At 40.9% G+C, this 26,769-nt stretch overlaps 1 protein-coding gene across 1 annotated transcript; it reads left to right on the top strand.

The window, feature by feature from the left end:
* The first annotated feature begins 22,308 nt into the window (after positions 1-22,308).
* LOC124175871 lies at positions 22,309-25,660 on the top strand. Its single transcript, XM_046556468.1, has 4 exons — positions 22,309-22,410; positions 23,326-23,508; positions 23,729-24,001; positions 25,380-25,660. Exons 1-4 carry the CDS (start codon positions 22,366-22,368, stop codon positions 25,578-25,580), a joined length of 702 nt encoding a protein of 233 aa, XP_046412424.1. The 5' UTR covers positions 22,309-22,365; the 3' UTR covers positions 25,581-25,660.
* The last annotated feature ends 1,109 nt before the right edge of the window (positions 25,661-26,769 follow it).

Raw genomic sequence — 26,769 nt, 5'->3', positions numbered from 1 at the left:
AGGCAGAGGACCGGATCGAGGTGGACGAGGACGACGAAGGTGGTCGGCGGTGTGAGGGGGTGGTTGACGGGGGTCGGAGGTGCTTGGAGGTTGTTGCGGTGGTTGGCGGTGGACGCGGTTACGCCGCTTCTCACGGGAATGATTGATCTGATCGATATTTCTAAGTCGCAGTCGACAAGTAGTCTCACGTACTCACTTTGTACCGACTCAATCTCAAGCTTCCATACCGACACTACTTTGGCTGCTACGAACGTCAGTGCGAGCCCGTTAGGTAGAGTCGATAGAGCACAAACCTCTCATGCCCCCAGGCCCACCCGGGTCCACTTGCCCGCCGCGAACTGGTCACAAAAATTGACCCAGGGGTATCCGTCTTTATATTATTTAGTCAACGAAAATTCTAATCTACCTTGAATCTTTCAACAGTTTTGAATTTACCGTTTGTTGTGACGTCAACTGGTGGAACTTTTCTATTGGTTCATCCGAAAAGCCGCGCTGTAGCACACCTTACTCCTTACGCCATGGTGAATTCGATGATCGCCTTGGATTTCCGCGATGCAGGGATATTCGTTGGCTCCCTCTCCGCAGCCTCGACATCCTTTCTTCAAAATCGTCGCTATTCCGCTACTCCGCCGTTTCCTCGAATTCGTTGTTGACCCCTTGCTTGGTGCCGTTGTAACTCGAAAAACGAAAGAAACAAAAAGCCTGAAATATCTTATTCGCTATTCGCTACAGTGACCCCTCTCGGATTTTCGGATACGTGACTCTAATTCAGGTCACGGTCTTGCATACAGGTCTGGCAACGAAGATAGTGGGGGTGGTTCATTACACGGCCGGTTATTTATCTCACTTTGTGGCCGCCAGGTCGGCGTTGTGATCGAGGGATGGATAATCAACGCGTGCGCAATGCAGCGCCAACGTAATAATAATATTATTATTGGCACATTTTCATCCCTACCATCCCTACTCCACGTACATTTCTAGATAGCAGTGCCGCGACATGGCTGTTTCAAACACTAAAAACCACGGACAGCAAGAGAACCACGCCGCTCTGTAGAAAATTGGCTTCGTTGCCAGACCTGTATATAAGACTGTGGTTCAGGTGCTCTTTTGTTAATGCCTCGCTACTTGATACCGGAAACCTCGAAATTTTGGTAGCATCTAGGGTTCAGGGAGCTGGTGGTAACGGACAACCAAAATGCCACGTTGCAATAGTTAGAATAACGTCTTGCCGATTCGTGACACTCTTTAATGATACTTCTTCCAACCCGTCTTTTTTCCTGAACTAAATTATTTCCTTATTCATTTTACGGAAATTATAAATAATGATGTTCCTGATGAGAAAATATTACTAGAAAATTGTGATAACTTATTTGGAAGAAATTTCTCAGCAATCTCTCTGCCATTTTCCCGAAAGTTCTGAGCATTCTAGATTATTAAATTTCTAGATTATTTTGATAGATGCTTCACTTAAAATTTGCAGAATTATGTTTCGGGGCTGAGCTGAAAATAGGAAAGTCTCTCTTTGAGTACTCAAGGTTATTATCTGCAGCTAGGCACCAATTCTGTTGTACTCGATTTTGCTATGCAACTCTATTATGAAATTTTATGTTGACATTCTTATTGTTGGAAAATAATATACTGAATTTGACCGGTGGCCAGAGAAACTTGCCACCTATTCTCGTCATATCATATGTTACGCGAAGATTGACAAACCTGTAAGAACGAGATTCGGATTAATGTGACGAAGACTACAAATCGATACATCTTGAGATGTGAAGGTTGACGCGATTGAGCGCCATCGGGTCGTGTAGGTCAGTGTTAGTGTTGTTTCTGGAACAGAGTCCAACCTCGGGGTCAGAGTCGAATAGATAGTAGAATATGACACGATGATGTTCTATTTCAGGCACTTAGGCTTGGGGAATTTTGAATTTGGATAGTGATACTGATTGCCGAAAGGTATTGTTCGAAAATGTTCAAATGGTTCATCCAGGATTAATTATAATGCGAAATGACTGGATTACTGTAAGTTTGAAACAATTGTTAATTAAAATAGTAACGTAGTTGATTATTATTTTAAAACGAATACTCAATATTACCCGTTTTTTTTTTAATCAATGCAGAACTTGATTTCATTGCGGGAAATGGAATAATCATGAAAATGTTTATTCGCGAAATAATGAGATTCAGTAAAGAACAGTAAAAATTGGAATTTAGAAGATAGTGAGTCTTTTGCAGTTAACAGAATAAACTGAATGTTCGGTTTAACGAATTCGCACGAGACTTGGGCCGGTCACAATGAAGATTTTCCAACTCTGCTCGAAAGGGCAAATACGGGTTGACGTCCACACACCTTGCGACTTGATAGATGAAAGAAGAGGCTTCAGTTCAGTTCAGTCCAAGAGCCTGCAGTTATAACTAAGTTGTATAGTAATTAGCCAATGAGGTGTGAGGGCGATCCTCTGGTACCGCTCCACATGGTCAGCGTTACTTCGGAGTGCGGCTCGAGTGCTCCGAAGGTCCTAAATCTCGTCAATTATACAATTAAAATATTAGCTAAATATATCTTAACGCAGTTCTCACACATTCATCCATACTACTTTCTAAGTAATCTATTTTAGTTTGATGCAAATTTTATAAGTGGTTTGTCCTAATCATTGATGATAATTTTAACTTGAAAATAGAGATATTTCAAGGCTGCCGGTCAATGGTACTAGCTCAGCAATCTCTTACCTCAGTTTTTGGTACTAGCTAATCTGATACAATGTTAAACCCAACACTGTGGACCGTACGTGACTTTTTCTAGGAGGGGTGGAAATGGTTGTTATGTGAATAGTGTCGCTCAAGCGGCTAGAGAATAATGCTTGATTGTTGTAATTAAAATAGTGTTTTGAAAAAAGTACGTCGGGACGTAACGAGATCATAATCAACCAAGCAGATGTAATTCATTATACAGCAAATTTTAGCGTTGCACTAAATAGTTACTTACAAAATGTTTTTTTTTTTTTGCTATCCGAACGATGTTCAAACTGCTATTGGTATCAATAATGATACAAGGAATTAAATTTTCTTTAAATCAGAGTGCCAAAAACGTTTCTATTTCCAGAAACGAGATTCTTTGATGGAATATGCTTTTTTTTACAGAGGTGTCGTCAGCCTCCTGGAAAACCAGCACCCCCTCCGACGCTGTGCATCGCTAAACCTTGTCCAGAACCGGTCGGTACAAAACCCCCGTGTTTCCCGCCACCACCGAAAGTGAAACTGCCAAAAACAAGCGTCAGATTTTGTATCCAAAACACGTGCGAAGGAGCTACCTACTGTCCTTGTTACGAGTCGGAAATGCCATGCTGTAGTTCTAAGCGCTGTGGAGAGTGAGAAAGGCTTCTCACTGCGTGGCTGCGGTTATTTTTAACCTTCAGTAAAAAGATGAGAATAATTGGACCGAATCCTGTGTTTTTTTTTTTTTTTTTTTTTTTTATTACGTATTTGAATAGTTGACTAAAAAGTAGTTGGTTCACATTTCTCCTGTTTCCAATTTCATAAAAATTGAAGCTTGTACGACGATGAATTGAAAACGACAGAGTCATGACGTCAGCTATGCTAAGATATATTTATACAGTGTGAATTTCTAACAAGTGCTTGCTCCGTCGTCTGGTAAAATTTAATATGTACGCGTTACAATCCGAGAACGGCTGTTTGTCAGGGGGACCAACCGTCATGAATTTTGACGACAGCTCGCCGCGACGTATAATGTAATCTCAAAAATTTTGACTGATGTCGGTGGAAGTTGCGCTAAATTCACTGTTGTCAATTTTTTTTAAGGCTATATACATCGCAGCGAACATCGTCTATGACGGTTAGTTGCCCTGGCAAACAGCCGCTCTCGGTTAGTAGCAGACGACAGAACGTGCAGTCATTAGGAATTCACTCTGTAAACAGCAAAAATACTGAAAATTTGATTCGCCATTATTACTTGTAATAGAAAATAAAAGATATGCCATAATTGTTTCACCCGACTTTACCAAATTTACGTATCACTATTTAAAATGAAAATTTAGGCTGAAGGCTAATCAGCTGGCTATGTCATTTCTTTCCTTGAGCTTCCACCACTGACGAGTAAGATCTAGTCTCTCAAAAAGACAAAAATTTTCGGTCTTAGAATCGACCTGCTTGACCCTCTCTGGACTAATTAGACCCTGAGAAACGAACAAACGATATCAAACAGAGCGTGGGACTAAAAGCAGAAAAATGACGAGGGAAATATTTCGTTTTTCGGCTGTCACGTTCGATCCGTTGCTCACAGCGTATTCGAACTGCGCCCAATTGATTCGTGTCGTAAAATTACGTCGATATTTTACATCAAAGAATTGATTCCAGCATTTTTCCAAATCGTCAACATTTTCACTAAAAATCCAAAGGGGCAAAAAATATTTTTCGTCTCTAACTCTCTACGTCAGGAATGGACGGTTGGAAAACGAATTAGTAAACACAGGAAAAACGACTTCAAATTGATATCAATGATTAATTTCTTACTGTCAAGAAAACACTGTTGAGTGTGAAATTGTTATTTGTAAAAAGTTGATTCTGAGGTTGATGATTGTTGAATTCGATTTTCCCAGAGTGATTAGAACTTAGAAAATAAAAGGAATTGAAGTTGATGAAGAATGAGTTGCAAATTGGCTTGTTGGAGTACGGAATAAAAGTATATTTGTAAGAGTTGTAATAGATCTGCATATTTGTAGAGAACGTTGATGAAAATATGTATCCTTAGTCAGGGATACATATTCATTCCGGAAGCACATACATTGTACGTCACGGTTACATGTCTAAATAACGCATGACAAATTTAACATGTCAAGTCAACACTCACACATTCAACATAATTTATTCCAACACATACACCAATCAACACTCGTTAAATCAACACTTACGCCAATCACATACAAAGAATCGGTTTGGGCCTTCGCTTTTAACCCGGCGTGGACGCAGACACACACTCACACACATTAGCTAATAAGACTCAGACTCCGATTTTTCCGACTTCGCAATTTTTAATGTTGAAAATAATGTGTGCTGTAATCAGTACTGTTAAAATAATATGTGTTGAATTTAATTATGTTGGAATTGTGCGTTGATTTTGCGAATATTATCGTTTACTTGTGATGTTCAGATTTCGGTGGGTGGGGCGAATTTAGCTGACGACGAGTTCACAAGAGCCTCGCTAAAATTCGAAAACTCCAAAAGCGATTATAGCGAGTTGGGCAATGCGTTCGACTTGCTCTTAACTGAATTAAATTGTTTCACTTTATTTGCAAATTTTGGGCGATCGTTTTTTGTTTTGCTTCACCCGTTACCAAAATCAGGTATTTGCATACATAAATTCCTGGAAGCTGTGTGTTTCGAGATTTTTCAAAATTTTAAATTGTTTTAGTTCGAGTCGAGGTTTTAGTTATATTCAGAGGGCAGGTTTCTGGTGTTTCTCAGATTTTTCGCATAGTTCTGTAAAGAAAAACACGTTTCCGGCATATCGGTGGTAATACCTAACGTAGGTAAATTTTTTCAGAGATGAGCAATGGATCATTGGACACAGAAGACTCCAAGCTTTCCAAAAATTTTGCAACCAATCATCTACATTACTTTTACATCTATATCAAATTCCAAAACCACACGCGTCCGGACTTTTTGGACTGACACGTATTCCTCTTACCAATAATAAAAATATATCACGCACACTTGTAACACGAAATATTCCAAAAAACATATTTTGATAAGTTAAGGACCATTATGGTTTGTGACAAAGTGATCTGCATGTTCAATTTTATTACGTATAAGTCAAACGGGCATGGGTAAAATGTGTAAAAATTAGAAAATAGAATGAACAGCTACAATGTCAAAGTTCCAAAGCACGAGAATCTATTTTATAGAATTTCAAAATGTAAAAAGTCGACGTATAAAAAGGTCAAAATGTAAAAATATAAAGTATCGATAGTCAAAATATAAGATTATTGATGCGACGCAAGTTTTTGAATTGATATCAATCGTGTCGTAGTGTTGTCAACGTAATTTCGGAGAAAATAAATGTATGCTTGAGATAGCGTGTTTTTCGTTTATATTTTGGAATCGAATTCCACTGATACGCCGATACATGCATTATGCATAAATCAAATGAAACTAATATTTCTACAATAATTGCAAAGTTTCACATAAATATGCAAATTTTCTCCTACCCTTTTCAACCATCTAGCACGGTAACAGATTTCACCACTTTTTTGAAGACGATTTGCATCGCAGCAGGAGAATTTTTCATAAGTTACATGATGTGAGAATGTACTCGCCCAACCCATTGTATGCAGTATTAAATTTCAGAATTATTCAACCCTCGAAGTCCTCAAGTTTCATCCTGAATATCTTTCAAGCGATTTGAAAATTAGGCAGTGTCAAAAAATAAAAAAATTGAAAAAATCACTTCTTTTCACAAAAACCCCAACAGAAACCTTTTTGAAAAAAGTGTAGATGTTTTTGGGCGTTTCAATATTTCTAACAAAGCATTTGAACAACGGAAATTGATTCTAAACTGTTTGAAGAATATCTGAGAATTTTTACAAACTGATCGGATGAGCAGTTTTGAAATGGTAGACCGTGTTACGTCCAACATACCACTTCTCTCTATTTTTCCTACTCGCTAACTCTCCCACAGTTCTTACATTAATCTCATGGTCTCTGTCCTGTCCTCTTATCTCTACGTAGTCTCACGCTATTCACTATCACGCTTACTCTTCAAATTCCATTCCCTACTCCTAGCATTGTCACACCTTTTCTGCACCCGTACGTTTCACGTCTCGAGGTACACTCCTATTCTGACTCTCGACAATTCCACATCTAGCCTTCTTATATATCTTTTCGTACCACACAATTCATTCCTACCGGTATCTCAAGTTCTACGGAATAAACATATAATCGACATATCAACATACTCAAGTTTATTCAATCCTCATCCTGATTTCCGTCTATCAACTGTTTTTCCAGTCCTTCTGTCCAACCACAATTAGCTGATACGAAATGAGCGTAATTGTCGCACAACATGAGAAGTCCGTCATTAGTTTCGGTTACGTTGGGTGTTGGTAATATGTCATTTTGATTTTGTATGAAGTAATCTAAGCAACAAAAGTTGTCATTGTCAATATGGGGGCGGTCCGGTTTTCGCTCTTCGGGATTGTCGCGACGTTGTGAGCCTAAAGGTGGTAGCGTTGCCGTAGGTACAACGGAGGCATCGCTATCCGTGTCTTCAACAGCTGACTCCGGATCATGTGTCACGGAGTCACTCTCCGAGATATCAGTTGGGTAGCGCGAGGGAGTTCGCGCGGGATATTCGCGATGTTGCTTTGCTTCGTATGAAACCTCCGGGTGGACGCCTGTATCGCAATTCTCGTTCGAGTAGTCTTGTGTTACGTAATTAACCCTGAAGTTCGATCGTGAAGGATTTGGTGTGTTATACTGTTGTGAGCGTTGACTGTCATTTCGCGTCTGGTCTAAAGGTTGGTTTGTCGGGTCTCTTGCTCGATATTGGGTATTGGGATTGTTCTGTTGTTGACGATTAGTGTTATTTTGGAAAACTCTTGAATCTTGTTGGAATTTTGGATTCTGGGGATATTGGGACCGATTTGAGCGGCACTTATCGTTTGAGTGGCCTTTGCGACCACACTGCGTGCAAGTTGTGTTGTTGCGCTGCCTCGTTCTGCACTCTTCTATACTATAACCTGCCTTCTTGCAGTATCTACACACTACTACTAGGGAAGGTTGTTCAGGACAATATTTATCGATGTGATCGGTTAATTTACATATACTACATTTTATATGGTTTTGTGTTTCGTAGTTAGTATCACGGTATGAGGCTAGTTTAAGTCTATCTGATAATAGTTTTTCAGTCTTGGTGGCCGTGTCTATAGCCATTTGTAGGGTTTGTGGATTCTCATGAGCTACTCTTATTTCTAATTCGTCTAGTAATCCTTTGATAAATCTTAGTCTTGCGGTCTCTTTGATATTTTTCTTTAGCACTTGAGCATCACTGATAGATTCTGAGGCATCTATTGATTCGCACGCTTGTCTTAACAGATGTTTTATTCTAGCACCGTAATCTAGAACACTCTCGTTTCGCCTCTGTGCCGATTGTGCGAGGTCTAGCTGGATATCTGGGAGGTGTTGTTTAGACGCGTAGGCCTGTTTTAGGCAGTATAGCAAATCTCGAAGAGAATCCGGATTATCTGACTCTATATATTTACTCGCGTCGCCTTCGATTTTCGTGCGAATGAGTGTGGAGAATAAATTCAGTTCTCTGGCTAAGACAGCTTGTTTTGCGCATTCTACTTTAGTTATGAATTCGGATACGGGCATATTAGTGCCATTGAACGTGGGAATCAGAGCTAATGCATCTTTAAGAGGCAGGTGCGGAAAAGTGCCTTCGGTAGCCATGTTGTAAATTTTAATCTAGGATTTGTCGACTTACAAAGTGAAGATGAAGAGGAGGAACGGAATAAAATGTTGCATTCTTCCGAGAGGATGTTGGTCCAGCGATTTCGTGTCTGTAGCCGGTGATGACGTCGGTGTGCGTTGTGTCGTACTAGAAGTCGTGAAGAATGAAGATGTCGTCGTAGTAGCAGCAGGAGATAGTCTTTCAGCAATATCGATTTGGAGAAACGGATTTGTCTGTGACGTTCGTGTGAATCAGAGATCGTTGACTGCGTTAACGTAGAATATGGCTTTCAGAGTGTCTTAGTAGAGTTTACTCCTGAGCGGAAGGAGTAACCTGGTTGGCTTCGCTTTTACGTTTCAGGTCAACCGGAAATCAGGATGAGGATTGAATAAACTTGAGTATGTTGATATGTCGATTATATGTTTATTCCGTAGAACTTGAGATACCGGTAGGAATGAATTGTGTGGTACGAAAAGATATATAAGAAGGCTAGATGTGGAATTGTCGAGAGTCAGAATAGGAGTGTACCTCGAGACGTGAAACGTACGGGTGCAGAAAAGGTGTGACAATGCTAGGAGTAGGGAATGGAATTTGAAGAGTAAGCGTGATAGTGAATAGCGTGAGACTACGTAGAGATAAGAGGACAGGACAGAGACCATGAGATTAATGTAAGAACTGTGGGAGAGTTAGCGAGTAGGAAAAATAGAGAGAAGTGGTATGTTGGACGTAACACCCCCCCCGTCAGAGGGAGCATAGCGGTAGGTATGGTCCCGAATATGGGAAGCAAGAAGGTGGAAATGTGAAACATGATTTTAAAGTATGTGCTTAAAATTAGTTTTACAATTATTCTTATTATAGGTAGTGTATGGTTTATATTCTGGATTACGTATGAGCGTAAGGCATATAGTTATAATACTATGGTTACATAATGTTGTTTAAAGCTAGGCGCCTAGGGTTAATGCGCATGGAAGCGGGTTAGTACACTTAAGCCTAAACAACAATGATTTTTTTTTTTTTTTTTTGATTAGCTGGGTACTAAGTAATACTATATTTTTTTTTTTCTTGATATATCGAGATACAGAGTTTGACCTATTTGTACAATGATATCGGTTATGAGTGTAGATATATTTTGGGCTAATTTTAAACTAAGGGTATAAGATCGTCACTACAATTATTTTAGTGCAGTAGTGTACACAAGTATTTATTTTATTTATGTCTGTTTGACAGCGCAACAGCAGATCTTGATAGCAATATAGTAATTGCCTATTTGTAATAAGGTTTTCGTAAGGTGGGTGGGTTTAAAGGAAGCGGAGGTGGTGTGTGAGGAACTGCATGATGGGTTTCTACTTCGTTGGGAATGGGTAGGACAGAAGAAGTAGGTGGGTGAATAATATTCAGCTCGATTGGATTGTCATACCCTGTTTGTATGGCTCTGAATGTTTGGTTCGTCTTTTTTGTTTTGCAATGTGTGCACAGAGTAATGACCTTGCCGAGGCATGAGTGACGGTAGAATAAGTATAGGGTTGCGAGAGATAGCAAACCAACACCGCTGTAAGTAAGAGTGTCTTTGATGTGCAACATATAGCGCTGTGTGCGGTGGTGTGTGCTGATATCAGTAGCTTGTTTTGCGATATCCTGCAGCGATAGTCCGGTATTGGCCAAGGCATGTACACCTATGTGCGAGGTTTTGTGGAGTGGGGGGATTGCAATTAAGGATAAGTCGGTGGAAATATTAAAATCAAGACTGAGGGATACTTGACTTAGATCCAAGGTAACTTTGGGGACGTAGGAGAGGGTCTCGGTAGATTGTGAGCGTTTCGAAGTTTTGAGAGTGACCTCAGAAGTACTAGCCGTACATAGGTCGTCTAGGGTGATAATGCCTGAACCGGAAAGTGTGACACGAGAGGTCTGGTCATTTGGGCAGAGAGTATGAAGAGTCTCAGGAGTGGAAGCTGAGAAAATCCAAGAATTAGATGTTGATAATTCCGACCAGTAGGTTCCATCGAATGCGGTCAATCTGATATCACATTGTTTTGAAATTTTTCTGGACGGGTTCAGAAAAAGGTCTACCTCGCAGAGTTTGTGAGTCGACGGTCGGAAAAGCGGTTGTGTCAACTTACATATGAATTTTCCTAAGGATAAAATGCATTTACTAAATTTGGATTCCGAGATTTGGAAGTAAGACGCTCGGTTAAGTGCTATAGCTATGTAGTTGCTGCCAGGTTGAATGTAAGCGAATTTGTTATTTGCAGAGTCGTATGTCTGTCTAACGGGGACGGGAAGCAGTCGGTACAGGTCAAAAGCCTCGGAGTTGAGCAACGGAATAGATATCACATAAAGCAGTCTGGGTTCGTAATACGCTATGTCGATTTTAGAGATTCGAATCAGTTCTTCAGCGTGTGACGGGTTTTGAGTCCGCACGAATTATATGGGTGGGGAAGACAATTAGAGACGGGGCGGATGTAATCGTTAAAACTTGATGTGTATATTTGTGACGGGGTGTACAGGTGCAGCGATCGGGGGACTGAGTCGACTTAAACTACGGAAGATACAAAAGGGTTGTAGACGTAAGCGATGGCTGATCACGCCTCAGCCCTTAGCGTTGCTTAATACTAACTTATGGATACGCGCGCAGGGGGGGGGAAGGAATGTGTGAGGTGACGGGGAGTGTGTGGTAGACAGGGTTGGTATTGCGAGGGGAGGAGCAGATCGGCGCTAGAAGGCAGGCTAACCTGGTGATGTCGACGTGTGTGTGTGGAGGTCTCGAGGTGCAGTGGAGGATAGCTGGGTGGTCGGTGTGTGTGTGTGTGTGTGTCGGTGACCCTCTCTCTTTCTTTCTCTCTCCCTCTCTCGCTTTCGCTCTTAGGTTTGGGTTTACGCTGGTGTGGCTGCTGCTACGGCCGGGCTCGTACTGACCCTCGCGCTCGGCTCTGCCGAGCGTCGGGGGGCTTCGGTGGTGTTCGGGTCTTTCCCGACGGGACAGGGCTCACCCGTTCGGCTCTTCCCCGCGGGTTTGGGGTTTGTTGTGGCTTGCACTCTAGGTGCAACGTCACAACTCCCCCCTCCCCACGCGGGGCGAGGCCTATAGGGTGAGCCGGTTTCGGTGACGGATTTTGCGGTCCTTTCGTCTGTGTATTCTCCTTTTGTTATTTTTGTTGTTTTTGTGTTGTCTGCTCCGATCTGTCGGGGTTAAGGGATGGAGGTTGGGTTGTATTTGCGGGGTGTGTTTTTGGTGTGGGTTGTGGGTCGTCTTATATCTACTTATTCTACTTAGTCTCTTTTTTTTTTTTTTTTTTTTTTTTTTTTTTTTTTTTTTTTTTTTTTTTTTCTTATACAAACTTATTCTATTCTTATGTTATTTTGTACTCGAATTTTTGGTTTTGGTACGGTGGCTCTCGTGGTTTGTGTGGTGTGGATAACTGTTGGTGGGTGTGTGATAGTTTGTGGTGGGTGTGATGTGTCTGTGTTAGTTTGTGTGCATGTTTGTATGTGTTCTGTGTATTTGGTGCCCCGGACCAGCCCCTTGCACTTCGGGCATTGCCTTGGTCCGGAGGGTGTAATTGTGTGTGTGGTCATCGTTGTGTGTGTTTGTGAGTGTCTCTGTGCGGTTGTGGGTGCAGTGTTTGTTGTGTGTGTTACTGTCGTGGCGGTCTTTGTTACCTGTGTGTGTGTAGTGGGTGTCGGTAGTAGCGTTCGTCGGGTCTCTGTCCGGTGTGTGCCGTCGCGTCCGTATTTGTGTGGGTGTGGGGCCTGTCCTGGTGTTTGTAGTAGTGGTGTTCTCTCTGTGTTTGTTGTTATTGTCGTCGGTCTCGTCAGTCGTAGTGTCATTAGGGCCGGTATTCTTTGTTGTTTATTTTCCATGTTGTGTTTCTGTGGAGTGAATATACATGTTAGTTTATTTTCGGGGTGTGTTATTTGATTATGTATATAATTTTAGGTCTTCTATGTGACATTTTCCTATATTTCTACCGCTCTCTGTTGTTAATTCGTATATTGTGGGTGAGATTTTTCTAGTGATTATGTATGGGCCTATGAATTTTTTATTTAACTTAGCTGTCGTTCGTTCTGGTCCGGATGAGAGTGCGTGGTTCTTTTTTAGTACCCTGTCTCCTTCCTTGAATTGAATGTCTCGTCTTCGTAGGTTGTAGTAGTGTGCTTGTTTTTCGTTTGCTTCTATCAAGTGCCTCTGTACTTCGTCTCTAAGTATTTGTAGTCGTCTTAAGTGGTCTGTCCATCTGTCTGTGTCTTGTAATTCTACTTCGTCGTGGTTCTCTAACTGATTTCTTAGACATTGTGTGGGATTTAATTCCCTTCCTAGGTTTAAAAAGGCTGGTGTGTGTTTAGTTGATGTGTGTGTACATGTATTGATTGCGAATTGTAAGTCTTGTAAGTGTATGTCCCATTCTGTGTGGTCGTTGTTTGCGTAGGCTTGGATCATTGTTTTAGCGGTTCTGTTGACTCGCTCTACGGGGTTGGCTTGTGCGTGGTATGGGGGGATTGTTGCGTGTCTGATGTTGAATTTTTGTGTTAGTTCGCGTATGAGTTTGTTTATGTATGGTGTGCCGTTGTCTGTCAGTAGTATGCGTGGTGTACCCCATCGTGATATTACGTGTGAGTGGAATGTCTGTTCTACTGTTTTGGCGTTTGCTTTGCGTGTGGGTATGATTTCCACCCATTTAGTGTATAGGTCTTCGAACACTATGATGTATTGGTTTCCCTTTTTTGATCGTGGGAGTGGGCCCATGATGTCGGAGGCTACTACTGTCCATGGTTCTTCAATAATTCTCATGCCCATTAGTCCTGCTGGTCGCGCTTGTATTGTTTTTGTTCTTTGGCATGTGTCACATTTTTTTATGTAGTTTACTGTGTCTCTGTACATCCCTGGCCAATAATATGTTTTTGCTACTCGTTGGTATGTTTTTTCGATCCCTAAGTGTCCTGCTTGTGTTACGTCGTGGTTTTCGTGTAGTATGTGTGTTATTTTGTCTTTGGGTATGACTAGTTTCCATGGGTTTGTGTCTGGTAGGAGGTTTGAGTGTAGGGGGTTCGGGCGGTGGAAGTATAGTTGATTGTTTCTGATTCGCCACGACTCGTTTTTCTCTGGGCGTGTTTGTACTTGTGTTTTTTTGTATGTGTACCACTTGTCTGTCGTGTCTACTATTGTGTCTATGTGTTCTTCGTCTTCGTGTCGTCTTGAAAGTGCGTCTGGCACGTCGTGCATTGTACCTTTTCTGTGTGTAATGTCAAAGTCGTATTCTAATAGTTCTAGTGCCCATCGTGCTAGTCGGCCTGTGGGGTTTTTTAATTGTCTAAGCCACTTTAGTGCGTGGTGATCTGTAATGACTTTGAAGTGGTACCCTTCCACGTAAGGTCTGAATTTTTTGATGGACCAGAGTACCGCCAAACACTCTCTCTCAGTTGTTGAGTATTTACGTTCTGCCTCGCTTAGCGCACGGCTAGCGTAGGCTATGACATGCTCTTCGTCATCGAGAGATTGTGTTAGTACGGCACCTATCCCTGTTCCGCTAGCGTCTGTTTGTAGTGTGAATGTTTGTGTGTAGTCTGGGCATGCGAGTGTGGGTGGTGATGTGAGTGCGTGTTTGATTGTGTTCATTGCGTTTTCTTGTTCTTCCCCCCAGTGCCATTTCTGGTCTTTTTTCAGTAGTCGTGTTAGTGGTTCTGTAATGTGTGCGAAGTTAGGTATGAAGCGTCTGTACCATGATGCCATGCCAATTAGTCTCCGTAATTGTTTTATTGTTTTTGGGCTTGGGTAGTTTTCTATGGGTTGTGTTTTGTCGGGGTCTATGTGTAGTCCGTGTCTGTCTACTATGTATCCGAGATATTTTACTTGTGCGCATCCGAACTCGCACTTCTCTGGGTTTATTGTCAGTCCTGCGTCTGTAATTCTTTTTAGTATTTGCTCTAGTCTTTGTAAGTGTTCGTCGAATGTTTGTGTTACTATTATGATGTCGTCTAGGTATGCGAATGCATATGGTTCGCATTCTGGGCCTATGAGTCTGTCTAGTAGTCTTTGGAATGTCGCTGGTGCGCCTGTCAGTCCGTATGGCATTCTTTTAAATTGAAATAAGCCCATTCCCGGGACTGTAAAGGCTGTTATGTGTTTGCTGTCTTTGTCGAGTGGTATTTGGAAGTATGCTTGGCTTAAGTCGATTTTTGATATGTACTGTGCTGTCCGTAGTTTGTCTAATATTGCTGTCATGTATGGTAGTGGGTATGCGTCTTTCTTTGATACTGAGTTAACCTTCCTAAAGTCTAGACAGAAGCGATATGTGTTATTTGGTTTTCTTATCATGACAATTGGGCTCGACCATTCGCTTTCTGATGGTTCTATCACGTCTTCTCTCAGCATTTTGTGTATTTCTGTGTGGATGGCTTCTCTAATTTTTGGTGATACCATATAGTATCTTTGTTTTATGGGTGCGTGTCCTTGTGTGTCTATTTTGTGTTTAATTAGGTGTGTTAGCCCGAGTTGGCCTGGTAGTGTTGAGATTTTCTGCTGTATTGTCGTCTGTAGTTGTGTGTGTTGTGATTGTGTGAGTTCTTGTATTCCTGCGCATATCTGTGGTTCGGTTTCTTTGTCGGTTGTGTCGTCTGTTGTTTGTGCGTTTGTGGGTATGATTTTTTGATTTGTGATTTGTGTGTTCTGTGGGTTGTCTTTTTGGGGGGTGTTTTCCGGTGGTGTCTTTGTGTTGGGTAGTGTTGGTGTTAGTGGTTTTTGTTTTATGGTTGTTTTTTTTTTTGTGTTTTCATGTCTTTCTGTTGTTTTCGGGTTTGTTTGTTGTTTCGTTGCTTCTAATTTTTCTGCTGCTTTTGCTTGTTTTGTGTGTGTTTGTGTTGATTGGTGTCGTGATTCTCGTGTTTGATGTATTTGTGTGTATTCTTTGAGTGGTGTTGGTAGTTCTTGTGGTCTAGTTTGCATGTGGTAGTGTGTCTGTGGGTCGTCTATCAGTGACCATGTGTTTTTTCCATAATTTATTAATATTCCAAATCTTATTAAGTCGCTGTTACCTATGATACATTGCGAGCCTAAGTTTGATATTAATCCGAACTTAATTTCTTTTGTTATGTTGCCGAGGCGTATTGGGAGTGTTACTGCTCCTTCTATCGTCACCTGTGTTCCGTTTCCCATTGTAGCTGTTCTGTCGGGTGTGTTGTTTATTTGTGTGTCTGTGTTGTGTAGTATTTGTATTACTTCTGCGCCTAGGTATGAGTGTGTTGCGCCTGTGTCTATTAGTGCGTTAAATTCGTGACCGTGTATTTCGATTCTGATGTGGAATCTACTTTCCGTTATGTTGTTGTCTGTCGTAGGTGCTACTGTTTCGGGTGTGTTTGTGCTGTTTGTGGGGTTGCCCTCCACCCTTGCTGGGTCAACCCTTACTCGTTTCCCTGGTTCTGTATTTTGTGTGCATTGCCATCTGAAGTGTCCGGGTTGGTTGCAGTTAAAGCATTTGCGTGGTGTTGTGCCTGTGTTTGGGTTCGTTTGTGTTTGTTGCTGAGTGTAGTGTGGTGAGTTATACGTGATTGCGGGGTATCGAGTCTGTTGCGTATTTTGGTTTGTTTGGTTTCGTCGTATGTTGTATGTGAGTGCCGGTGGTATATTTGGTGTTGGGAGTATTGCTGGGCGGGGTTGTGTTTGTGTGTACTTGTATGGGATGTATTGTGTGTGGTGTGTTTGGTGTGTGTAGGTTTCTCGCGGTTGTGTGTAGTTGTTTAATATTGTTTGTCTCGTGTTTTCCCATTCGATATTTGCTTCCCATTCTTTTGCGGCCATTTCCAGTTGGTCGAAGTTCGCGAAATCGTATGGTTTTATGTATGCCTTGTATTCTATTTTCATGTTTCTGTATGCCAGGTCTAATTGTGTTCGTGGGTGGTATGGTGGTTTTAGTTGTGATAGTAGTGTTCTAAATTGTATTAGGAATTGTGTGATTTTTTGTGTTGGTCCTTGTACGTAGTTTCTGATTTTTTGTTCCAGTCTGTCCCTATGTTGTATGTCTTGAAATGCGTGTGTAATATCTCTCTCGAATTCTTCTAGTGTTCGCCATTTGCCTCTATTTAATCTGTACCAGTTTTTTGCGTCACCTTCGAGTATTGGGCTGAGGTTGTTGATTAATTGTGTATCGTGTATTTCATAACCCGTTTGGTAGTCGCGGAGATTTTGTAAAAATTCGTCTATGTTTTCGTTTGTGTCTCCTGAGTATTTTATGTTCCATGTTTGTATTGTTTTCATTGCCATTGCTGGCTGATTCCAGTATGTACTGTTTGGGTTTGATGTGTGGTTTGTGTTTGTGGGATGTATTGACTGTGTGCTGTATATGTGTGGGTCTTCGTATACGTTTCTGTCGCTTGGTGATGCTCCGAGGTCTATTAGGTTTTGTATAAGTCGTGTGTTGCGTGTGTTGGTGGCTAAAAATGTGTCTGTTCCTGTGAAGTGTCGGTTCGTTTGATTGGTTGTTACCGTGTTAGTTTGCGTGTGTGTAGGTGTGGGGATTGTATTGTATGTTTGTGTGTGATTTGTTGGTTCTGGGCTTTCTTGGTGTTGAATTTGTGTACTGTGTAAATTGTGTGTATTCTCTATGATAGCTGCATCGATTCTATTTATTGTGTTTGGTGAATTTATCGTGCCTCGTCTATTTATTTCTTGCGGTTGGGTCGGCGTTTGTTGATCTCGTGTCGCGCGCGGCCCGCTCTGTGTCGAGTTGTTTTGGTTGCGTTCGGGTGTGTGTATGTCCATGTGTTCGCGCGCTAGGCCTTGCGGTTCCCTGTGTCCTTGGTCTGCCATTGTGTGTATCGTGTTTGGTAGTGTGTGTGTTCAACTGTCGTTATTTGAATTTTCGTGACTGTGTAGTTTTGTTTCGTGAGTCTATGTGTATTTTGTTAGCGTTTATTCCTGTGTTTTGTCTCTTAATTGTTTGGATTTGTGGTAAAAATGTGGGTAATTTACGTTGGGCGCCAATTTGTGACGGGTTTTGAGTCCGCACGAATTATATGGGTGGGGAAGACAATTAGAGACGGGGCGGATGTAATCGTTAAAACTTGATGTGTATATTTGTGACGGGGTGTACAGGTGCAGCGATCGGGGGACTGAGTCGACTTAAACTACGGAAGATACAAAAGGGTTGTAGACGTAAGCGATGGCTGATCACGCCTCAGCCCTTAGCGTTGCTTAATACTAACTTATGGATACGCGCGCAGGGGGGGGGAAGGAATGTGTGAGGTGACGGGGAGTGTGTGGTAGACAGGGTTGGTATTGCGAGGGGAGGAGCAGATCGGCGCTAGAAGGCAGGCTAACCTGGTGATGTCGACGTGTGTGTGTGGAGGTCTCGAGGTGCAGTGGAGGATAGCTGGGTGGTCGGTGTGTGTGTGTGTGTGTGTCGGTGACCCTCTCTCTTTCTTTCTCTCTCCCTCTCTCGCTTTCGCTCTTAGGTTTGGGTTTACGCTGGTGTGGCTGCTGCTACGGCCGGGCTCGTACTGACCCTCGCGCTCGGCTCTGCCGAGCGTCGGGGGGCTTCGGTGGTGTTCGGGTCTTTCCCGACGGGACAGGGCTCACCCGTTCGGCTCTTCCCCGCGGGTTTGGGGTTTGTTGTGGCTTGCACTCTAGGTGCAACGTCACAAGCGTAATTTGGATCCATTGGAATAGGAAACTCTATTTGTGGTCTGAGTGACTGGATATGTTTAAGACTGGAAATAATTTGTTGTGGTGATAGAATTTTAGGGTGGACGATACCTTTTTGAGCGAAGAGGATAGCGTTTACTAAGCTGGATAGGTCAAGTTCATATTCGTTCAAGTGTCGGTCCAGGTCAATTAGTCGGTTAAGTAAAGTCGTTCGGAAGGTATTGTTGGCGATTAAGGCTTTTGAAATAGCTGCATCAGTCGAGAGGGCCGTGAGTAATTTATGTTGTTCGCGGTCGTGGCTTATCATGCTGTCGATTTCTTTCCCGTAGACGCCCAACGTTGACTGTACGATATTTGTCTGTTTGTTAAGCAGGGATGCTAAGTGTCTACTGTCGTTGTACAAGTTGTCAATTTGTTGGTTAAAATATTCTCCGTCTTTTACGTCTAGCGTGCCGAATAAGGATTTTGATACGCTACCAATGAAATTAATCGCGCCTCGTGTTCCGCGATGGTGGGCTAATTTAGCAAGTTCGGAGTGAGTGGATTCGCCTGTGCGATGGCCAACTAAATATTCTATTCGGTTTTGGTATAGTTTCATGGTTTTTATTCTATCAGCCAACATTTGAATATGGTCGCCGGTGTAACAGTAGTTTTTGGCGACAGAGCATTTACCTTCTATTATGGTTAAGAAATCTGATGCTTGGTCAAGTCGGTCGAATAAATATTGGAGGTCTATGTAGTTCAGCAAAGTCCATTCTTTGTTATATGTACGTAGGTCTTGCAATTGTTCGAAGAAGATTCCCGGGTTCTGATTCAGTTGCTTAATCGTCGTAGAGCCGACCGACGTCCTGCGGATGGTTCTGCACTTGGCGAGGATACTGCGCGCGCGAGTAACTTTCGGCGTCAGGATGTCGTTCGGGATAATTATGAAGTCCGTGGTGATTTTCGTAGTCTGAAAACTCGACCTTTTGAGGTATCGCCGGAAGTGGTCTGTCCACCGGATGCACGGCTCTCGGTCTGATGAGAAACCGCTCGTTTGGTGGTGCTGAGATTCTGCCGGATGGCCCATGGTTCCTGAAAAATTTTGCTTGACTCGCCGGCTCCTGAAGACTATGTTTTCTCTCCAGGCTGCATTTCGGGTCGGCTGTTGGCCTTTGCTTGAGTTTTCGCATGTCCGGGGAACCACTTATGATATCTTGATCGATCCACTTATCCTCAGGTGCGATCGAGCTCAATGATGAATTGGCAGTGTAGAATCGTTGGTTCCTGCTATTTCGTGGCATATTGATCCGATCAGCTTGCAGAAAATGATCCGGAGTGCTCGTCGTTAGGCCCTGTTCTGGGAATAATTCCTGCTTTATTTCATTTAATCGTTCCTCGATTATGGAACTGTTCAAACTCGTGTTTAGCTTCACATTTCGCTTGATGTCTTCGTTGAGGTTCATCGTGTCGGGGGATCGTGTGTAGTTTCCGTTTTGCTGGTACTGGCCAAACTGTTTCTCCTCCCGCTTCTTTCGCTCTTTTTGCTCTTTCTTGTACTCTTTGCGCGAGTCCTTCGGCGAGAAGAGACCTGGAAGTAGCCGACGCAGCCCTTTGCGTTTTTTCTCATCTTTCGGGGGTTTCGACGTACCAGCGTCCATTGTGAAGGTTTTGATGAAGTCCGCGTAGCCGTCTTTATCGAAAATTTGACGATCGAAAGTTGTGACTTTATTGGGTAGTCGATCTTGTACGCCGATTTCGGTAACTTCTTTGTGTGCAACCTTTTTATTGATAGATTGATCTACTTCAGGATGTAGCTGCGAATTGACATTGTTATTCTCGTTGTCGTCAAGTTCTTCAACGGCCTCAGAGACGTTTTCATTTTTCACGTTTATCAAACGTTCTAAGATTTTGCCGATGGTCGTATCCTTGATGTTTAATGGCACCAGTTTGTCTGAGGTAGTATGCTTCGGAGTGCTGGAATGGTTGCTCGTAACTGTTGACGAAGAAGAATTCTTCAGCGTGCTATCTTTCGATTCATTGGACTCTTCGTTCTTTGCAATCACCGTCGATGTCCTTGATCCTGTCCTCGACACAAGAGTTTGAGCCACCAGTCTCTTCGGAGGCGTGGGTTCGTATCCCACCGCTGCCACCAATGTTACGTCCGTGAGTAGCGTTTACTCCTGAGCGGAAGGAGTAACCTGGTTGGCTTCGCTTTTACGTTTCAGGTCAACCGGAAATCAGGATGAGGATTGAATAAACTTGAGTATGTTGATATGTCGATTATATGTTCATTCCGTAGAACTTGAGATACCGGTAGGAATGAATTGTGTGGTACGAAAAGATATATAAGAAGGCTAGATGTGGAATTGTCGAGAGTCAGAATAGGAGTGTACCTCGAGATGTGAAACGTACGGGTGCAGAAAAGGTGTGACAATGCTAGGAGTAGGGAATGGAATTTGAAGAGTAAGCGTGATAGTGAATAGCGTGAGACTACGTAGAGATAAGAGGACAGGAGAGAGACCATGAGATTAATGTAAGAACTGTGGGAGAGTTAGCGAGTAGGAAAAATAGAGAGAAGTGGTATGTTGGACGTAACAACCGTAAAAAAGAGCACAGTGCTTGAAACAATAGGTGTGTGCTTCGAGGGTTAATAAAATATTTAAGTGACATAGCAATTTTACTAAACTTGTTTAGCCCCAAGACACTTTAATTTCATCATCGGGTATCATATCTTAATAAAGAGAGCTAGCCTGTGCAATACTTAATATAGTTTCGAGGGCTATCGTAATTGGGCTAAGTGATCGTCGGTAAAATACATAATTTGTAGTGTTTGTTGGCATTGAGTAACTATATTTTCGGTAATAAAGAGAGCCAGCCCAATGAAAGATGGCGTGTGAATAAAATTGAATGGTAAGTAAGCGAAATTTCAAAGAATATTACAATATAGCATGGTCAAATCATGTACCGACATCAATGTCTTATTTTTTTCCATACCGCTCTTAAGATGAAGATAGAAACCCCAACGTTACCGACGAAACGCACACTGGTGTCTCGTCTTACCGACGAACTCTCTCAAATTGCTGACATTACGAACTAGCATTTTCCCTAATTTCTCGTCTGGATTGAACGAAAAAATTGTCCCCGGCTGGTTCCACGGAACTAGGAATGGAATAGCTATATGGCTGGCTCTCTTTGGTAGGATATGGTTACTCAATGTTGTCGGTAAACGAAGACGTTGCTATGGTGTCCGGTCAATAATAGTAGATTGACCATTGCTGTTTAACACAGTATAGCAGTTAGCGGTACCTGCACTACAGATTACTTACTGATGTGCTATAATCGTTGATGTCGGTAAGTTATCATTCAATTTTTGTGGCAGTTCAGTGCCATAAGGCTGGCTCTTTTTAATAAAATATGGTTACTGGATGATTTAATTTAATTGTGTTATACTGTTGTGTCCAAACGTTCGCAATCCGAAACCAATCGTGTTCACGTTACTTTCGCACATGTAGAACAACTCTCATGCACAGAGTAGCTGTCAATTATATACACAAAATATTTGGATTGTTCGGAAACATCTGAATTGAACTAGAATTACCCGAGATTGAAAAGGTTTTAAAAAATGCAGTTATCAAGTAAAAATCGCGTCGTTGAAAAAGTATGGAACGTGCAGTTTAGTAATACAGCTTTAGTTTTCAGTGATCCACTACTAAGGTCAATTCTCATTCGCGTGGATTTATTTTATCGACTGCGAATAGCTTCTCTTCAGTCGGTCAGTGACTGAGAGAAAAACTGAGATATATTTGATCGACCAACTAAGAAATTCTGTGAAAATAATTACGAACAGATGATTTAAAATGAAAATTTTATGTTCAGAGAATGAATTGCAATCCCATACAAGTGATGGTTTCCTATATGATGCCAAATATTTCATAAGCTGGAAAAAATTGTTTTGCAGAATTCAATGATGATTAGTTTTTACGAAATTTCAAAAATTATCCTTCGTGTTTTTCAACTATTCTCTTTCCGTGTTTTTTTATTGGACAAATGTTCAGCGATGGATTGTGTAATCAATTCGCGGTATGAGCTTTTGAAGCGGAAACAAAATTTCTATACAATTAATTTCAATGAACCGATTTTGATGTTTACACAGGTGTTCAATGTCCCCAAGGTCTCGCCAATCCCACTACATATATATACAGCGATATTCCGAATTTCACCAGATTAAGCCTTTGCTCACATCCGAGTACCAAGTATTTCACTTTAACAAAGAACAGTCGACATGGTGAAATTCGCAACTGCTTTGTGCCTGCTAGTCGCCGTTTCCGTGAGTAAAATAACTAAACGCGGTTACCGATCCTCGATTCTTGTAATCACAAACTTATCCTCTGAAAAATTTTAAATCACTGCTGCATTGAACCAGTTTGCCCGAGTATTGATCTGGTGTTCATGGCCTTGATTTGTTCTGCTAAATATGTAATTGACGATATCTGATTTCTTGTGTTTCTTTTGAAAAGTACTGTCATCTTGAAATATTCTATTTTGGGGTCCTGTCGTAAGAGTCAATTGAATTCCTAGCAACACGATTATAGTTCAGTCAAAATAGGTCGGATTTGAAAATATTGAGGCGTTTTTTGACCCTTGGGAACTCAAATATGAAGTCATTTTGAGCTGCATAGCCGACGTTTCGAGAACAGCAAAATTTGACGTTTTAGCGTTTTCCTCAAAAACTGATATCGATAGATGAAAAATGACTTGACCGTCGTGCAGGGCGGAAAATTCTCAATCCAATTATGTCCTCATATATCGGAAACAGAGTCGGATTAACAAATTAAGAAAAGAGAAATTCTACTTATCGATGGCATTTGGGGAATTTTAGTGAAATAATTTTTTTTTTCTTCATTTGTTAATCCGACTCAGTTTCCGGCGTATGAAGACATAATTCGATGTAGAATTTTCTGCTCTACACGATGGTCAAGTCATTTTTCATCTATCGATAACAGTATTTGAGTAAAAAACATTAAATTTTGCTGTTTCCTTGAAACGCCGGCTATGCAGCTCAAAAACGAATTCAGATTTGAGTTCCTGAGGGTCGAATAACCGTATACGAAAAAATATAGCTATATCTCGGATACTTGTTATTCAGACCTATTTTGACTGGACTAATAAAGAGAATTTCGATACTTTTACCCTAATTTTTTTCATGCAAACTTTCTCTGACGCGAATGAATCTGATTTTTAGGGTATCAAAGGCTCAAATGAAACCACTTCAGCTGTTTCAGCGATCACTTCGGAGTTGACAAATTATAACAGCACCGCTAATCAAACAATTGTAACGATGAAAGTTTATATAGTTAACATGGAAACGATTGCTGAAAACGCTGTGAAAAAACTAAACAGCTCCATGGCAGCAGCTATCACAAAGGTAAGTTGATAAATGACTTTTCATTTCAATTAAAGTTGGAAACATCAAAAGTCCTGAAAATTTAAGGTACGGTTTAAGTTTATCACGTGGCTCACATACCGTCAAAATTTACCTATAAAATTCAAGGGCTTGTAATTGCTTGTAATTTGTTCAGTCAACCTTCTCCAATCTGATTATTAATAATGAAAATTCACTCAAGAAAAGTTCACAATCCCAATAGTCTAAGGCGCAGTGGGAGGAGTTAGTGAACAGTACTACTATCGATATGAGCTCATGTGAAGTCTTATTATTTGATGAGTACTCAGAGGCCGCAGCTGAAATTTCAGCCAATACAACCGCCTGCATCGATTCTTTAACGGCGGAGACAAATGCCAGCTTCAACATCGTCTCTGCTGATTTTGAAACATGCCGCACCTCTTTGCTCAGTCTACAAAAAGATGCTTCTGATTGCAGCTCCTACAATGAGTCAGCTGCCCATACATGTTTAGAATCAGTAAGTAAGATTTTGGTCCTCCTGCAGTTGTAGGAACAATTGTTGAAAATTTTCGTGTCATGTAAAGTCCGTGCGGAAGCGTGTAGGTTTCACTCAATTGCCAATCATTTACACGAATCTTAATGAGAACAAGAAAATTTCCATGAACTTTGCACGATTTAATTTAAATTTTACACGAGTGCGCGTGAATTGGCGGTTTTGCATGTAAAATTTTACACAAGCTGTACTCAAAATTATTAACAGTATATTCTTCTCTTTAATCCGTTATTTGCTATTTGTTTATAAAGTTTTTTTCGATAATTAATTCCATGACTCGCACTCGAGGAATACAAAATGCTTCAAGCAGAAAGATGCTTACTGTGTAACGTATAATTTATTTGTGTAGTTCATGTGGATGTCAGGGTGTTCCAGTTATGAGTAGGATTATTTTCAACTCCACTTGAAAAACTCGTGGTACATAGCAACAGAATTCTTGTCAAAGGATATCTCTAATTGTCAGATGCGATTTTAAATAGTTGTTCTCGGAATTTGAAGTTTTTCCAGTTAACCCTAATTGGTAACTTGAGGTAAATATCACCCCACACATTACCTTAACTTTAACTTTGTCGATGTTTTGCAATATTTAAACAATCGTTTTTGGCTGGGAAAACCGAAAGAGCTTTTTCTGCGATCCTCAAACAACCTAGATATTTTTTTAGATTTTTAGAACTTATAGTTGAAGCAGGATATTACTTTTTTGGAGTCGGGGTCAAATTCACCCCGTGTGACAGTTATGCGATTCTACCGAAGCGTGACCAATCAGGGTTGAATAACGGGGATAAGTTGTCATTGTTTAAAAAATAGTTGAGCCGTATTCAATAATATCGACTTGATTCTGCAAAAGTTGGAAGCATTTTATGAAAAATTCAAGTTTTCTACTAAAGCGTCATTCGAAATTCTGTTGTAAATAGTTGAGCTACTGAAGATGATTAAAATAGAAATTTTACATAAAATCAGTGGCTGAGGCTTATAACTTTTTACCGCTTGAGCGATGGATTTTGTTCACTATACAATTTTGTAGAGAATTAAACTCTCTACAAAATACTTCCAAGACTTAGTCCATAATATTGAATGCTGCCGAGTGGTGACAATTTAAAAATAAAAATGACATCTTCTACGTATGAGTTAAATTAAAACAACTTCAAATTCCGAGAGTGTTTTTTCTAATTTGCATTAAAAAAATATCCTTCAGCGAGGATTTTTTTTTCTGCATCGTACATTCGGTTTCCAAGTGGGAGCGGAAAAAGTATTGCTTGCAAACGAAACACTCTTGCACAATACAATGTATCGACACGTTATGACGTGCGCTTGAAAATCGTGTTTTTGTCTTATGTGCCAGGTCGGAGAGACGACGGACGATTCGGCCTGTACAAACATTACGACAAATCTGAAGGCATTTACTGAGAAATACCAAACCTTTTCGGACTCGGTGTCAGACTGCGTTAACTCGAACGCTGTCACAAGTTTCAATGCCACCTTGAAGGAGGATTTGGACGCAGCAGTCGAATGTGCATTGAAACTGCTTGGAACGGCGTCATAATTTGAGTTTTGAAGATATTCACGTCCGACTTATATGTTATCCCTACTTAAGTTGGCTAATAAAACTCAGCTGTATTGAAATTTTCTTGGACTAACTTGATTGTGAAACACTTGGATTAATTACGACAAAAATTTCTGGGCTAAGCCCCAATGATAGAGCTGTCTTTAAGTATTTTCATTTTGTTATCAGTACCAAAAGATGTTGTTTCGCAAGTAAAATAAAGCACAGCAAGTGGTATTGTGAACACATTTCTACAATGTAACTCTATGTTGGAACTGTAGTTGCAGAAATATCACAATAACAATCTATTTTCGTGCTTGAATTGAAAACAATGCAGGCTAAATTGCAGCAATGTTTTAAACTTGGTTTTCGATGTTTCAGAAATATTTTGTTCTAATCATTGCTGAAATATTGCAAGTATAATATGCCGATAGAAAACATCAAAATATTGCTGAGGATGTTGCAGCGTTGCTAAAATATTTCTGTTACTGCAATGTTTGTACAATATATCCAAGATTTTGCAACCTTAGCCGAGTGACGGAGCAACAAAGTGGCTGCTAGATTGCGCAATATGTTCATATTATTTCAAGCCTTGTGAATCTACGTTGCTGCAGTACCTATTTCTGCAATGTCGCCCAAAGTATTTAAAATCTATTTGAAACTTATCATTGTAATAAAGCAACGTCATTGCAATATTTCTGCAATATTGTGCAATTCATCTGAAATATTTCGAACCTTGCAAAATTACAACACTGCAATATTTCTGCAATACAGCCCAATATATCTAAATTAGTTTTTACACAGCTAAATAACGTTGCTGCAATGTTTCTGCAATATTGTTTACTGAATAAAGTAATCAATATTATTTTTCCATATAGTTACTTGTACTGTATTCTTTTGTCACGTTTACAATCATTTCATGTATGTGGAACAATAAATCGGTACAAAAAGTTGTGCCCGCAGCAAAAAATGTAAGCATCTGAACGAACAGATTGACGGTAGAAGCTACGACGATATTTAGTATTACTTTGTAAAAAAGTTTGTCAAAGTCGATGATATTATAATTGTTACAGAAAATTATGCGTTTGCACACCGTTCCTGCCTACTTTAGGTTGACAATCGCGATGAGCCAACAGTATTCAAATTGCGTTTCTGTATCGATTTATTTATGGTTAACGATTTCATTCCT

This window comes from Neodiprion fabricii, chromosome 2, assembly GCF_021155785.1.
Source record: "Neodiprion fabricii isolate iyNeoFabr1 chromosome 2, iyNeoFabr1.1, whole genome shotgun sequence".
Taxonomy (NCBI): domain Eukaryota; kingdom Metazoa; phylum Arthropoda; class Insecta; order Hymenoptera; family Diprionidae; genus Neodiprion; species Neodiprion fabricii.
This window is presented reverse-complemented; position numbering and strand designations above follow the sequence as displayed.

Coding starts and splice junctions, on each gene's coding strand:
- LOC124175871 (XM_046556468.1), top strand. CDS start 22,366: ATGGTGAAATTCGCAACTGCTTTGTGCCTGCTAGTCGCCGTTTCC. Junction 23,509..23,728: donor TGGCAGCAGCTATCACAAAG/GTAAGTTGATAA, acceptor CAATCCCAATAG/TCTAAGGCGCAGTGGGAGGA. Junction 24,002..25,379: donor CCCATACATGTTTAGAATCA/GTAAGTAAGATT, acceptor CTTATGTGCCAG/GTCGGAGAGACGACGGACGA.